Source organism: Artemia franciscana, chromosome 10 (genome assembly GCF_032884065.1).
Source record: "Artemia franciscana chromosome 10, ASM3288406v1, whole genome shotgun sequence".
NCBI lineage: Eukaryota > Metazoa > Arthropoda > Branchiopoda > Anostraca > Artemiidae > Artemia > Artemia franciscana.
The window spans coordinates 8,295,710-8,309,971 of NC_088872.1; the positions used below are offsets into that span (position 1 = coordinate 8,295,710).

The 14,262-nt window shown below is 35.2% G+C and overlaps 1 protein-coding gene across 1 annotated transcript; it reads left to right on the plus strand.

Annotated features, from left to right (window-relative positions):
- Positions 1-3,329: 3,329 nt before the first annotated feature.
- LOC136031734 (U-scoloptoxin(01)-Cw1a-like) lies at positions 3,330-13,990 on the plus strand. Its single transcript, XM_065711441.1, has 3 exons — positions 3,330-3,480; positions 11,802-12,023; positions 13,615-13,990. Exons 2-3 carry the CDS (start codon positions 11,808-11,810, stop codon positions 13,783-13,785), a joined length of 387 nt encoding a protein of 128 aa, XP_065567513.1. The 5' UTR covers positions 3,330-3,480; positions 11,802-11,807; the 3' UTR covers positions 13,786-13,990.
- The last annotated feature ends 272 nt before the right edge of the window (positions 13,991-14,262 follow it).

The window sequence follows — 14,262 nt, forward strand, 5'->3', positions numbered from 1 at the left end:
TCGTATCATTCCTTGTAAAAATGTGCTGTAATCCATTAGCTTAAATCTGCTAATGATAATTTACATCTGGAGATATAAATTATCTTATCTTTTATGAGATCGTTCCTCTACAAGCATCAACTACATGCATCTACATCAGCTAGCCTAAGTGTCAAGCCTGGCATTATTTTCAAACAGTTCGTGGTAACGAACTGTAGTAAGGAGCGACCCGGCTCAATAGTAAACGAAACTCTAAAAAAAGGAATTTTGATGCTGAAAGATACATCAAAAGAATAGAATTTTCACGCTGATTCTAAATATATAAGTTTCAATTCATTTAGTCTTTGTCATCAAAAGTTACGAGCCTGAGAAAATTTGCCTTATTTCGGAAAATAGGGGGAAACATCCCCTAAAAGTCATAGAATCTTAACGAAAATCACACCATCGCATTTGGCGTATCAGAGAACCCTATAGCAAAAATTTCAAGCTCCTATCTAAAAAAATGTGGAATTTCGTATTTTTTGCCAGAAGACAAATCACGGGTGCGTGTTTATTTTTTTTTTTTTTTTCTTTCTTTCTTTCTTTCTTTTCCCCAGGGGTCATCGTATCGACAAAGTGGTCCTAGAGTGTCGCAAGAGGGCTTATTCTTACAGAAATGAAAAGTTCTAGTGTTCTTTTTAAGTGATCAAAAAATTGGAGGGCACCTAGGCCCCCTCCCACGCTCATTTTTTTCCGAAAGTCAACGAGTTAAAATTTTGAGATAGCTATTTTGTTCCGCATAGTCGAAAACCATAATAACTATGTCTTTGGGAATGACTTACTCCCCCACAATTCCTGGGGGAGGGGCTGCAAGTTACAAACTTTGACCAGTGTTTACATATAGTAATGGTTATTGGGAAGTGTACAGACGTTTTCAGGGGGATTTTTTTGGTTTGGGGGGTGGGGTTGATGGGAGGGGGCTATGTGGGAGGATCTTTCATTAGAGGAATATGTCATGGGGGAAGAAAAATTCAATGAAAAGGGCGCAGGATTTTTACAAACCCCCTCGTACACATAATAAAAATATAAGAATATAAAAGTTTGTTACGTAAGTTAAGTCTTAAGTTACGCATATTTTTTACTAATAAAAACGTTCGTCAAAAATTAAAAGTTCTCGTAGCCTTTTTAAGTAACCGAAAAATTGGAGGGCAGCTAGGCCTCCTTCCCAACCCCTTATTTCTCAAAATCGTCTGATCAAAACTAAGAGAAAGCCATTTAGCCCAAAAAAAAATTAATATACAAATTTCATTTCAGTGATTTATGTGCGGAGAGCCAAAATCAAACATGCATTAATTCAAAATGTTCAGAAATTAAATAAAAAAAAACTAGTTTTTTTAACTGAAAGTAAGGAGCGACATTAAAACTTAAAATGAACAGAAATTACTCCGTATATGAAATGGGTTGTCCCCTCCGCAATCCCTCGCTCTTTACGCTAAAGTTTGACTCTTTGCCACAATTCTACTTTTTAAAACAATTAAAAGCTTTAGCGTAAAGAGCGAGGCGTTGAGGAGGGGACAACCCATTTCATATACGGAGTAATTTCTGTTCGTTTTAAGTTTTAATGTCGCTCCTTACTTTCAGTTAAAAAAACTAGTTTTTTTATTTAATAAGTTGGAAAGAGCGATGCGTTTCTCAGTCATAGCATTTACTTGCAAGCAAATTTTCTGTTTCTTTGAGGCACTAGTGGTACTGTGGCACTATAAGAATCAAAGTCAAATAGCTATGGTATATAAGACAAGGCATAATAAGACTTCCTTTTTCTGTGGGTATGTATGGTACGCATAATTATTAAGCTCATTAGTGTGCACTGACCTGAGCCTGAAAGAGAAGGAGTATCCTTCCAAAAAAGAGACTTTGAAAGCATAGCTCAGTTCGTCTTTAGGCCAAATAATTCCCGGTTGAAGGGATCTAACCAACGAAAAAGTTCACTGAAAACATGAGACTTACCCAAGTGGGCATGGGTTTTTGTTAAAATAGTGCATTATATAAAGATTTTTATTCCTACGTATCTCAAACTTTCTCACGAAATATTTACATCCTTGTCACTTACATAAGAGCCCCGAGGTGTATGATTATTATCCCCACTGTCCCTAAGAAGTTTAAGAAAATTTAAATTTTTACCCAAAGCTTAGAAATTATAGAAAAAAAAGCTCAGTATTTCGCGGAGAGGTGGATTTAATGTACAGTTCTCAAATACTCTTAAGTCGATTGGTTAGCTCAAAAAATTGGAGGGCACCTAGGCCCCCTTCTACGCTCATTCTTTTCCCAAAGTCACCGAATTAAGATTGTGATATAGCCACTTTGTTTAGAATAGTCGAAAAACCTAATAACTATGTCTTTGGGGACGACTTAATCCCTCACAGTCCCCGGGGGAGGGGATGCAATTTACTAACTTTGACTATTGTTTATATATTAGTGGTTATTGGGAAGTGTACGTTTTCAGGGGGGCGTTTTCACGTTGGGGGGGAAGGGGGTTGGGAAGAGAGGGTTTACGTGTGAGTAGCTTTCTATGAAGGAATTTATCGTGAGGAAAGAGTATTTTCATGAAGGGGGCGCAGGATTTTCTAGTATTATTTAAAAAAAAGAACGAGAAAATAAATAAGAAAAAAGGTTTTATTCAACTGGAAGTAAGGAGCAGCATTAAAACTTAAAACGAACAGAATTAACAGAACAGAATAAAACTTAAAACGAACATTATGATGTATATATGGGGGTTCGTCTTCTCCTCAATAGCTTGCTCTTTATTTATTTATTCTATTTGTATACTGTTTTAAAAAGTAGAGCTAAGAGAAAGAGTCAAACTTTAGCGTAAAGAGCGGGGCGTTGATGAGGAAGTATCCCCTTTCATATACGAAGTAATTTCTGTTCGTTTTAAGTTTTAATGTCGCTCCTTACTTTCTGTTAAAAAAACTTGTTTTTTTATTTAATTTATAGAAAAACTGTGTGCTGACCAGCCTATGCTTTTATTGACTAGTGGGATACTTGATCCCACTATACGATCCCAGTGGGATATTTGATCCCAAATCACATTAGTAGGACACTCATAAGTGTATCCATCTTTACTGCTTTTTTTACACAAATAATACTTAGACACTAAAAAAGAAGGGCTGTTTTGTGACAGCCTTGAAGTACCAAGCCCAATGAGCAAAGTGATTACCGAAAACAACATAATGACTAATTATAATCTCCACCTTGCATTTAATTTCTTGAAGATTTCAAAATTCTTATCCACGACCTTCTCACATCTTGTATAATAATTATAGACATTAAATTTAAAAGAAACTCCCCAAGCTAAACTGCGTGGGAGGGTCTTCGCAGGAGTTTGCATGTTTAGTTGCTGATCACGAGAAAAAGTGCCTCAGGGTTGAGAAGCTGCAACAGCACTCCTTATAAGATTCTTCTTTCCTCCGTTCAACTATCCAGATTTGACAGTGATTTAGACGGATAAACTCTTCATCAAGTGTAAGCATTTTTGTAAACTTCAAACTTTTTAGCTTCGTAAGAACCTCATCCCATGGGATATGTGCTTTACCTCTCTGTCTAAAGGGTGAAGGCATGGGTACCATTATATTTTTAAAAAAGATTCTGGATTTGGAGGGGGGAAGTTGCTTCCAGAATAGTGTCATACTTTCCAAAAACTACCGAATTTACCCGTTTTGTGTATTCTTAGCCTTCTGGAGGAATAAAGGAGGTAATAGCTAGTCAACTCTCTTGGCTCTATATACGTCAAATGTTGGGCGTTGACGCACAAAGCTGGTGTGCAAGGGAATGAAACCTGTCGTCATCTGGGCCAGATTCTAGTCCTACTAAGGTATTTAAATCTATTCTTCCTTCAATAGTTCTGCCTCTGAGAGAACCTGTTAATCTTTCGTTCAAACGTGGAGTTTTTCCGGATGCTCTCAAGCGTGCTCGGATTATTGTTCTGTATAAAGGTGGACCAAGAAATGATCAAGTAAATTGTCGACCAATTTTATCAGTATTTGCTAAAATCTTTGAAAAGGCTATGCTTTCTCGTCTCCTTACTTTTCTAAAATCTAAGAATTTCTTCATGATTTTCTATTTGGTTTCCGAAAGAAGCACTCCATGATTTTCTATTTGGTTTCCGAAAGAAGCACTCCACTGAACATGCCTGAATGACCCTTTTGAACTTTATACATTCTGAATTAGATTCGGGATTAATTCTGGCTGCTATATTCCTGAATATTCGTAAGGCATTCAATTCCTAAACCCATGAAATTCTTCTATCGAATATTTCTCATTTTGGCATTAGGGGTAATATATTTTCTTGTTTTCAGTCTTATTTTTATGATAGGTTAATTTATGTTGATCCACTTTTCCGTTCACCCTCACAAGTGAATTTCGACATCCCTCAGGGATCAGTTTTAGGGCCTGTTCCATTTTTGATTTATGTAAAGGATCTTTTTTATATAGTAAATAAGCAGAAACTTCTTAATTGCTGTAGACTTGGTCATCCTAAACCTTCCCTTGCCCATACTACCAACTATAGTTTGCCATCTTCTGATGCCCTTGTTTGTTTTGCTGATGACAGCACCCTTGATGCTTCGGGAAATAGCGAATCAGAACCTGGATTTGATTGAAAATTTTGTTTGAGAGAGCAATTTTATGGCTTGATGCTAGTTACCTTACCCTAAATTTTTAACCCTAAGACTAGTTTTTTTATATTTTCGCCTTTTTCTCAGATTTATCCCTAGTTATCTGAAATTCACCAGCCAAATGGGGTAATTCATGGTTCTAAAGATCGAAATTTTCGTTTTTTGGGCATTCTTGTTAATGAAGACTTGTCTGACAAACGTCTCATTGATTTGATTATAATGGAGATAAGCAGGAGTATCGGTATTTTAAACTTAAACATATTTTTTCTGGGTCAATTTTGAACATTCTTTTTCACTGCTTGATCCAATCTTACGTTTCTTTCTGTCCAATAGTATGGATTTAGCCTTTCCTTCACTGTTAAAACCGCTTTCTAAGGTTTACAATAAAGTTAGAAACCTCTTTAAGGAAGCTAATCGTTCAGGAGTTATCTTATTACTTGATCTCGAATCACTGTATGCTCTTTTGTGTGCATGTTTGGCTCTTTTTCAGCTCCATGGTGAACTCCCCCTGCCCTAAATGTTCCGCCATCTTTTCTGATCAGAATACTTACAATCTTCGTAGTACAAAAAATTATATTCAAATTCCTTTTACTCCTTTTAAGGTCAGATTTTAATCCTCTAATTGCGAGTCATATTGTGGGGAATAAGTTACCCGAATCAGCCCGAAGGTCCCACTCATTCGGTCTGTTTAAAAAATTATTATTTTATTGGACTCTAATTAATCTACTAATCTACTCAATTAACTTAGTCTATTCAATCTATTTAGTTTTATTTCTATAGTTTTTATTTTATTAATATTTTCTTCTCTTCTCTTTTTTCCTCTCCTCTCTGTGAGTAAGTGATCATTTAAAAAAAAATTCTTCTCTGAGTAAGTGACTCATGGGTCTTCCCCCTTCTCCGAGCTCTTACCACCACTCCTTCTTTATGGGTACGGTCTAAAATATTCTACTAAAATAGGTCCCATTAATGTTTTATTTTAACTTTAAGCGGAGTCCTTGGACTTAATCGAGCCATGTTTTCACTGAATTGTTTACCAATTTCAAGGAAGAAAGGGGTTGAGGTGGTGCACTGAAAACCCTTCTTGGTACCTATTTTGGGTAATATTTTAGATGATGGGCTTTTTGCCAATCAAGAGAGGGATCGAGGTGGTGCACTGAAAACTCTTCTTGGTAGCTATTTTGGATAATATTTCAGATGATGGGCTTTTCGCCCAGCAAGGAAGGGGTCGAGGTGGTGGACTGAAAACTCTTATTGGTACCTATTTTCGGTAATATTTTAGATGATGGGATTTTCACCCATCAAAAAGGGGGTTGTGGTGGACTAAAAACCCTTCTTGGTACCTATTTTGGGTCATAGTTTAGATGACGGACTATTCACTATCTAGAAAGTAGTTGAGTCAGGAGAATGAATCTCATGAGGGGATCCAGAGGTAATTTTGTGCCCCATGATGGTATTTTCAAGCTCTGGTTTCTCCCCCCTAGTTCTAAAGTTTGATTCTACCCCTCAGCTCCTCGAACCCAAACCCATCTCGAACCCGTAATGTGAAAATTTATAATCCAAATTATAAATTTCCCATGCATTTTGCATTGTGTCACTCTTGTTTCAATCTGTGAACCCATAAATAGAATCAACTGTGGCGAAATCAGGAACCGGAAAACACCTAAAAATGTATAATTTTCGCTACATTTTCACACATTAGGAGGGTGGTTGGGGTGGTAAAGTACTGTAGACCCTATGGTACTTTTTTACAAATTCACTTAAATGTATAAATCATTATTTAGCGAATACGTAAGACCAAACTTTTTTTGAAAATTTCGACTTTTATAAGAAAAAGTCTTTATGATACTTGGCAACAGGGTGGCTACTTGTGCTTGTAATAAAAGACCCAGCAATTTAAATATCGATTTGACGCTTTATATGCCTAGTTTAAATTTCTAAATTAGAAAACCTCTAGGTTTAGGCCCTGGGGACCTTAGTCCCTCAGTCCTTCCCTTAGGAGCGTGTTTTCATTACACATCTTTACTGAAAATGATAACGTTATAGTTGCATAATCTTAGATGCACCACTCCCAAGATGAATCCATTGGTGGCATTTAAGGGGCCAAAGTTTGCTGCACTGGTCCTAATTTAAAACACAGTATGTTGTTTTGCAATTTTCTCAAACCCTAAACCAATTTGAATATAACCTTTTTTATACAAACTGAAATTTCCCTGCGATTTTTGGCATCTAAGGAGCCAAAGTTTACTGCACTTATTTTTATTTAAAACACAGTATATTATTTTGGAAATTTCTGGTATTCTAAGCCAATTTGAATATAACCTCGTTTATACAAACTGAAATTTGTCTGCCATTTTTGGTATCATCTAAAGTGGTGTCTAAGGAGCCAAAGTTTACTGCACTGGTCTTGATTTAAAACACGGTATATTATTTGGCAAATTTCTCGTAATCTAGACCAATTTGAATATAACCTTGTTTATACAAACTGAAATTTCTCTGCTATTTTTGGCACCTAAGGAGCCAGAGTTGGCATCTAAGGAGCCAAAGTTTGCTGCACTTTTCTTGATTTAAAACGCATTATATTATTTTGCAAATTTCTCGTCATCTAAACCAATTTGGATATAACCTTGTTTATACAAACTGAAACTTCCCAGTCATGTTTGCACGTAACACATTTCGATTTTGAACCGCTAAAGCGTGTCGTTATTAGAACTATTATATATAATAATCTAAGGAAGACAGACTAATTGCGGAAGAAGATAGGCTACGGAAATTCACTTACGTGACAAAATAAACCAAAAATGTAAACCCACTCACTGAAGCAGAAATTACTATGGGGAATATAAAAACTTGTATTATATGCAAAAGTACACAATGATCTTGAACCTTGTAAAATAATAGTTGCAAAAATAGAATACTAATGAAGAAACACAACAGAACGTTAAAAATGAATTGGCACAGAGACAATACATTGCTTAAAACGTCAATATTGACAAATTTTTGCACGGCCTTGCGATTTAAATAGATCAATGTCTTTTGTCATTGTTGCTATTTACTTTTGAATTTTAATTAAGTCTTGTTTTAATTCATAATTTTATATTGAATCATAAGAACATTATAATATATTAAAATAATTTCAGCACCTTGTTTTGCATTATTATATATTAGAATAATCTCATTAAATAAATATTTTATATTCTAGATAGACGTATGTGATTCGTTAGTATTTATTTTAAAGCATTGTAACTATTTGAATATTTAATAACTTTTTGGTACTATACTGAATTATAATACTTGTTCTTTTATTTTGCAAATATTACAATAACTTTTAGCATAAGTGTTATAATAGTTGCAAAGCTTTGAAAATACTTAACAGACATGTCAACGTTTATAAGCGAGAGTTTTAAACACTCCTATGCCCAATACACACTTGGCATTTTTACCGATCGTTTATTTTTACGCCTTCGCCAAGATGGTGATCTATGGAATTAAAAGCATGTTTGCAGAGTCGGTGTTTTTCACCGCTAACGATACTGATGATGAGAGTTACTTATATCTGTACTTACAGCCTAGTAGAGAGTAAATCGCGGCCTGTGGTAAGCAATATCTTGAAAGCGTATTTTCTAAGAGGCTATCTAGTGATAAACATTCAAAGGAAATAATGATTCAGAAATAATGCTTATTGCTCAGATTTAATTGAATAGTAATTTTCAATTACCAAAACAAACTTTTGAGGATCTAAAAATAAGCACTTTCTCGTAATGCTGGTATGGAACAAAAAAAAATATTGCTAAAAAGATATTCAGTGAATAATTAATAGTCACAACTCCGACTCTTAATTAGTTAAGCACAAATATAAGGGGTTATGTTCGCAGGAATTATTTTCGGGGAAGCGGCAATAATTAAAAAACCAAAAATAACAAATTTGATAAGAAATTTGACAATAATGAAAAAAAATTGATAATTTGAATATAAAGTACCCAGAAAATCAGGGACTTTGGGGGCGGATCTTCTGTAAGGGTGCATTTCTGGTTCAAGATAACAAAAATTCAAGGTATTCGAAAGGCCCAGCTAGGCTTCGCATAACTTTAAAATTCGAAATCACCGAAGTTGGGGTAACTCACTCTGTGACAGACTCTATAACATTCCCAAAGTGTAAAACGTCCATTTTAAATTTCTTTGACAATGTCATCTCCTTTAAATAATGCAGAAATGCTGACGAGCGTGTTCTCTAGTGCATCATCTGTTAACCTTTTCAGTTCTACAACCCCTCAAAACAGGTGGAATAATAAGTCAGTCATCCCACGATTATAATCAGTAGTAATTCGGTCATTAGAGCATAAATGTGTCCATATTCATTGATTAATCAATTATTAGTAATCTATTATATAGTTAGTAATCTATATCGATAATCTATATCTACATAGATAATAATCTATATTATCTAATTAGTAATCTATCTATAATCCATTAGTAATCAATTATTAGAAATCAATTATTAATCACTAATTAGTTTTTTGAAGGATTGACTTTTCATTTGTATGAATTTCTGTGCCTATTTGACTGAAATTAAATAAAAAAAAACAAGTTTTTTTAAATGAAAATAAGGAGCGACATTAAAACTTAAAACGAACAGAAACTACTCCGTATATGAAAGGGGCTTTTCCTCCTCAACGCCTCCCTCTGTACGCTAAAGTTTGACTCTTTCTCTTAGCTCCACTTTTTAAAAAAGGAAAAAACTTCAGCGTAAAGAGCGGGGCGTTGAGGAAGAAAAGCCCCTTTCATATACGGAGTGATTTCTGTTTGTTTTAAGTTTTAATGTTGCTCCTTACTTTCATTAAAAGAAACTTTTTTTTATTTAATTTCTGTGCGTCTTTTAATTCATGCATGTTTTGATCTTGGCTCTCTGCACATAAATAATTAAAACGAAATTTGCATATTAGTTTTCTTTTTGACTAAATGGCTTTCTCATAGTTTTAATCGGAAGATTTTGAGAAAAAATGAGAGAGGGAGGAAAACTAGCTGCCCTCTAATTTTTTGATTACTTAAAAAGGCAACTAGAACTTTTAATTGTTTTACGAACATTTTCATTAGTAAAAAATATACGTAATTTACGAATTAACTTACGTAACGAACTTCTGTATTCGTATATTTTTATTGCGTATATGAGGGAGTTCACCCCTTGTCGATACCTCGCTCTTTACACTAAAGCTTAAATTCTGTCCCAATTCCTTAAGAATGACCCTTGAATCACAAAGGCCGTAGAATAAACAGTTGAAATTACTAAAAATAATTTCGCGTAAAGAGCGAGGTATTATGAGGAAGTAAACCCCTCATTTATTTTTTCCTTGTTTTTTTAAATAATGCAAAAAAATCCTGCGCCCCCTTCATTGAAAGTCTCTTCCCCCATGAGACGTTTTTCCATGGAAAGATCCTCCCGTGTAACCCCCCCCCACCTCAACTCTCCCTCCCAAACCAAAAAAAATCCCCCTGAAAACGTCCGTACACTTCCCAGTAACCATTACTATATGTTAACACAGGTCAAAGTTTGTAACTTGCAACCCCTCCCAGGGAGACTGCGGGGTAGTAAGTCGTCCCCAAAGACATAGTTATTAGGTTTTTTGACTATGGTGAATAAAATGGCTATCTCAGAATTTTGATCCTGTGACTTTTGGGGAAAAATGAGCGTGGGAAGGGGCCTAGGTGCCCTCCAATTTTTTGGTCACTTAAAAAGGGCACTAGAACTTTTAATTTCCTGTTAGAATGAGCCCTCCTGCAACATTCTAGGACGACTGGGTCGATACGATCACCCCTGAAAAAAAACAAACAAAAACAAAAAACAAATAAACACGCATCCGTGATTCGTCTTCTGGTAAAAAATGCGAAATTCCACATTTTTGTAGATAGGAGCTTGAAACTTCTACAATAAGGTTTTCTGATACGCTATATCTGATGGTGTGATTTTCGTTAAGATTTCATGACTTTTAGGGGGTGTTTTCCCCTATTTTCTAAAATGAGGCAAATTTTCGCAGGCTCGTAACTTTTGATAGGTCAGACTTATCTTGATGAAAGTTATATATTTGAAATTAGCATTAAAATGCGATTTTTTGATGTAGCTATTGGTATCAAAATTCCATTTTTTAGAGTTTTGGTTACTATTGAGCCGGGTCGCTCCTTACTACAGTTCGTTACCACGAACTGTTCGATCTATTCTTATGCTTTTTAGTTACGTTTATGAAAGATGCTCTAAGACAGATATGTACAAAGTGCCCTTAAATGTGGTGAATTTTAAGGTTTCAGGGACCCTCAGCCACCCTCTGTATGCTCCTGTTCCAGGGTACTTTAGTTAGTTACACTGTCTTTGCTGAGCTTTGTACCATAGTTACAATAACTTAATCTGCAATAAAAGAACTTTCACAAAATTAATATATGGAAAAAGAAACATAAATACACAAACTCTGTCAGTTTATTATCAGTTCCTTTAATACAAGTCTCTTACCGCTACTATATCCCACCGATCTAGATCCCGCCAATGAGCGTCAACTGAGGGGTCTGTATCACCACCAAGTTTTTCGCCCTTCGGTAGATTTTGGAAAATACCTTTTTTTTGGGGAAGGGCGGATTTTTTATTGAAAATTGAAGGAAACAAGAAATGTGCCTCCCTAGATATGGAAAAATTAATCCCCCTCCCCTAAATTGTCGTATGTTGACTCCACTGATCCCACGAAACCAATTATCAAAACTCTTTTCTACGTCCCTATTCAAAGAATGACGTTTATATTTATCTATAGCTGATTCAAAATAAAGCGGTTTTCACACTACGGACGTAGTTTTCTATACTACGTGGGTAAGTTGTGCTAGGTTAAGAACAAGCTTTCAGATTTCAGGTCCGGTTAGCATAAGAGACCATAAAACCATCATAACCAACGTCTTAAATCAACACAATCATAAAAGCAAGCTAAGGTCTAAGGTAAGGTCAAAAATTAAAAACGTGGAGCAGAGACAGAAATTTGAATTCTGATCGAAGGTGAAAGGTTGTTGATCAAGGAAAAGTGTGTTACTGTTTTAATTAAAAAAAAATTAATTACTCATCAAGAAAATCATGTTGTTGTTGCTGTGTTGACTTTTCCGTAACGTTACGTCACGTTGTAATGTGAACTTATTTCATTCTAGGTCATAATGTTCCGCTTCTCCAGCTTTGTCGCTCTTTCTTTGGTCGCTGTTGCCTACGCTAGAATGGCTTACATTTTACCAGATGGCACAGACTCCTTATTGAACGAAGAATTGAAGACAACATTTAGCTGCGAAGGGAAAAATTATGGATACTATGCTGATGTAGATAACAACTGTCAAATTTTCCACGTTTGCCAGCCAGTTGTAGATGCTGAGGGCAAGGTAAATAACACTGCTAACTAATAGTTCTTTTCAGCGTGTAGTCTGTTTTGCGGTTACCCCAACAAATACCACGATAGAAAATTCATTTAGGATCCCTAATATTAAGGAATGCTTAAATTTGAAGTTTGGGCTCTTAAACCTTTGACACTCTAAAATCTTGTATTTTCGGAATTTGGATAGTATGCAAGTTTAAACCATGTACAGTGAATTCCAAGGATAGCCTTCCCATTGGATGGTTCTATGAGGTATCATTGGAGCATATACAAATGAAACAATAGATTGAAACGAAAAGATATTTAGACCATAAGATATCGCAACAAAAGTCTGCTATAGCCATGCTACATTTTTTTTTTTTTAGAACACATAAGAGCAGAAGCTAGAATTCACGACAACCATGAGATACCCAGAATGCATGGAAAATATGGAGGAAAACTTGGTATTTCTGAGGGGCATGGTCCCGAAGGCCCTTCCTTGGCCGGCGTCTTGCTTCTTAACTTCCAAGCTTTTCTTAATGGGAAAGCATAGAAAAATATGAGTTTTCTAAGAAACAAAATCAGTACTACCCAGACCCCTTGTATCTAGAGAATGAGGTTTCTCCTTTAACAAAGCAGCCAAAATTACGCTAAAAGATAAAAAAAAGATAAGAACTTTAGTGCTTATGTTTTTCATGATCGTAAGCCTAATTTAAAGAGTCGGATTTCTTTTCTCTTCACCCACGTCCTATAGTATTGACTAACTTGTACATTATTGACTAATGCTTGGTTCTCGCCGTATTAATATTTTGGCCAATCAACGGGCGGTAACAAACGTTACCTGTAGTCAACGCCAATGTTGAGTACAAGGGAAGGAGGAATATTAATAATTATCAATGCATTCTACTATCTTGTATCGATAACCCATCTTACCTTCGGATATACGGGATCTCTACACTTAATAAAATCTGGTCTTTTTTGATAGAATGGGGGAAATCAAAAGAAACCTTGAAGTACCAATGACATTACAATGAAAACATTTTGTGATTCTTGGAATCGTCTAGGGCCTATTCATACCTAAATCCTATGATTATTTTTTTTTACATTTTTATTATGTTTAGTTCAAAACTACGAAGTTTGTAGAGCAGCATTACATTTTAATCGGTGTTGCCATTTTTTTTATTAAGTATGCCCAGTTGATGGTTGTAGGGTCTATGGAATTCCCTTGTTCATTTCCGAACTTTGATCAGTTCAATTTGAAAATAAAAACAAATCAAAAAGCTTGAAGGTAAAAATGATTTAGCGGGAAATTTATAAAATCCTAGAACAAAACCAGAAAGTTTGACTTCATTTCCATAGTGCTTCCAGCCAGTTTATTACTTTTGAAAAATATAAAGCTTATTCCCAATAACGAGTGACAGTAAATGAATGCAAATAAAATTTTACCTTTAGTACGAGAAACAACGAATTTTTCAGGAGATCCAAATTATGATGAATATGTCAAAATATCGCTTTCAAAAATCAGAAAAAAAATCATTTTGAACCACGAAAAATCACTTGCTGTGACTGTGAATGTTTTTATTCATTTTTTTAAATACTTTGATTCTTTTCTTTTTCAGAGTCAAGAAACAGCGCAATTCAGTTTTGTTTGCGGCAACCTCACAATTTTTAGTCAAGAAACCCTGACATGCACCCTAGCTGAAGACGCCTTACCCTGCTCAGAAGCCCCTTCTTTCTATGAAACCAGTAACGAGGGATTTGGAGTTGTTCCTGATGATGATGATGAATAAATAAAAATAATAACAAGTCAAGAGCCAGTAATTCCACTTTTCTACATTTTGTAGTACCTGTATATACTCACACAACAGTTTATATAAAAACATCCCGGTGCCAATTTCAGTTTAATTTGACGGAACACGAAAGAAACAGCTAGGCTATTTAGATAGATTCCTCTTTGGCCAATTTTTGGTTTTGCAATAAAAATATTTTGGAGTATTTGTCTTTCCTTACATTAGTTTCGAAAAACAGTTTTTAAATAAATATGAACACAGGGGGTAGTGGGACTCTGAGCTCATGCTCCCTCCTAACAAAAAATATTGATGTTTTACCGTTTTATCTTTAATATATAATATTATACATGTAGTATGCCTCTTTTTTGTGTGTTTCAAAAAATAAGGTGTATCTAGGAGTATCGCCGTTCCTAGGGTTGGCGGAGCCCGGGGAAAAATTAATTACAACGCCCTCCTCCACTCTCAAATATAAGCAAA

Excerpts from the sequence above, each read along its gene's own strand:
- LOC136031734 (XM_065711441.1), top strand. The coding sequence starts at position 11,808 with ATGTTCCGCTTCTCCAGCTTTGTCGCTCTTTCTTTGGTCGCTGTTGCC. Across the intron at positions 12,024-13,614 it reads TTGTAGATGCTGAGGGCAAG|AGTCAAGAAACAGCGCAATT; the intron begins GTAAATAACACT and ends TTTCTTTTTCAG.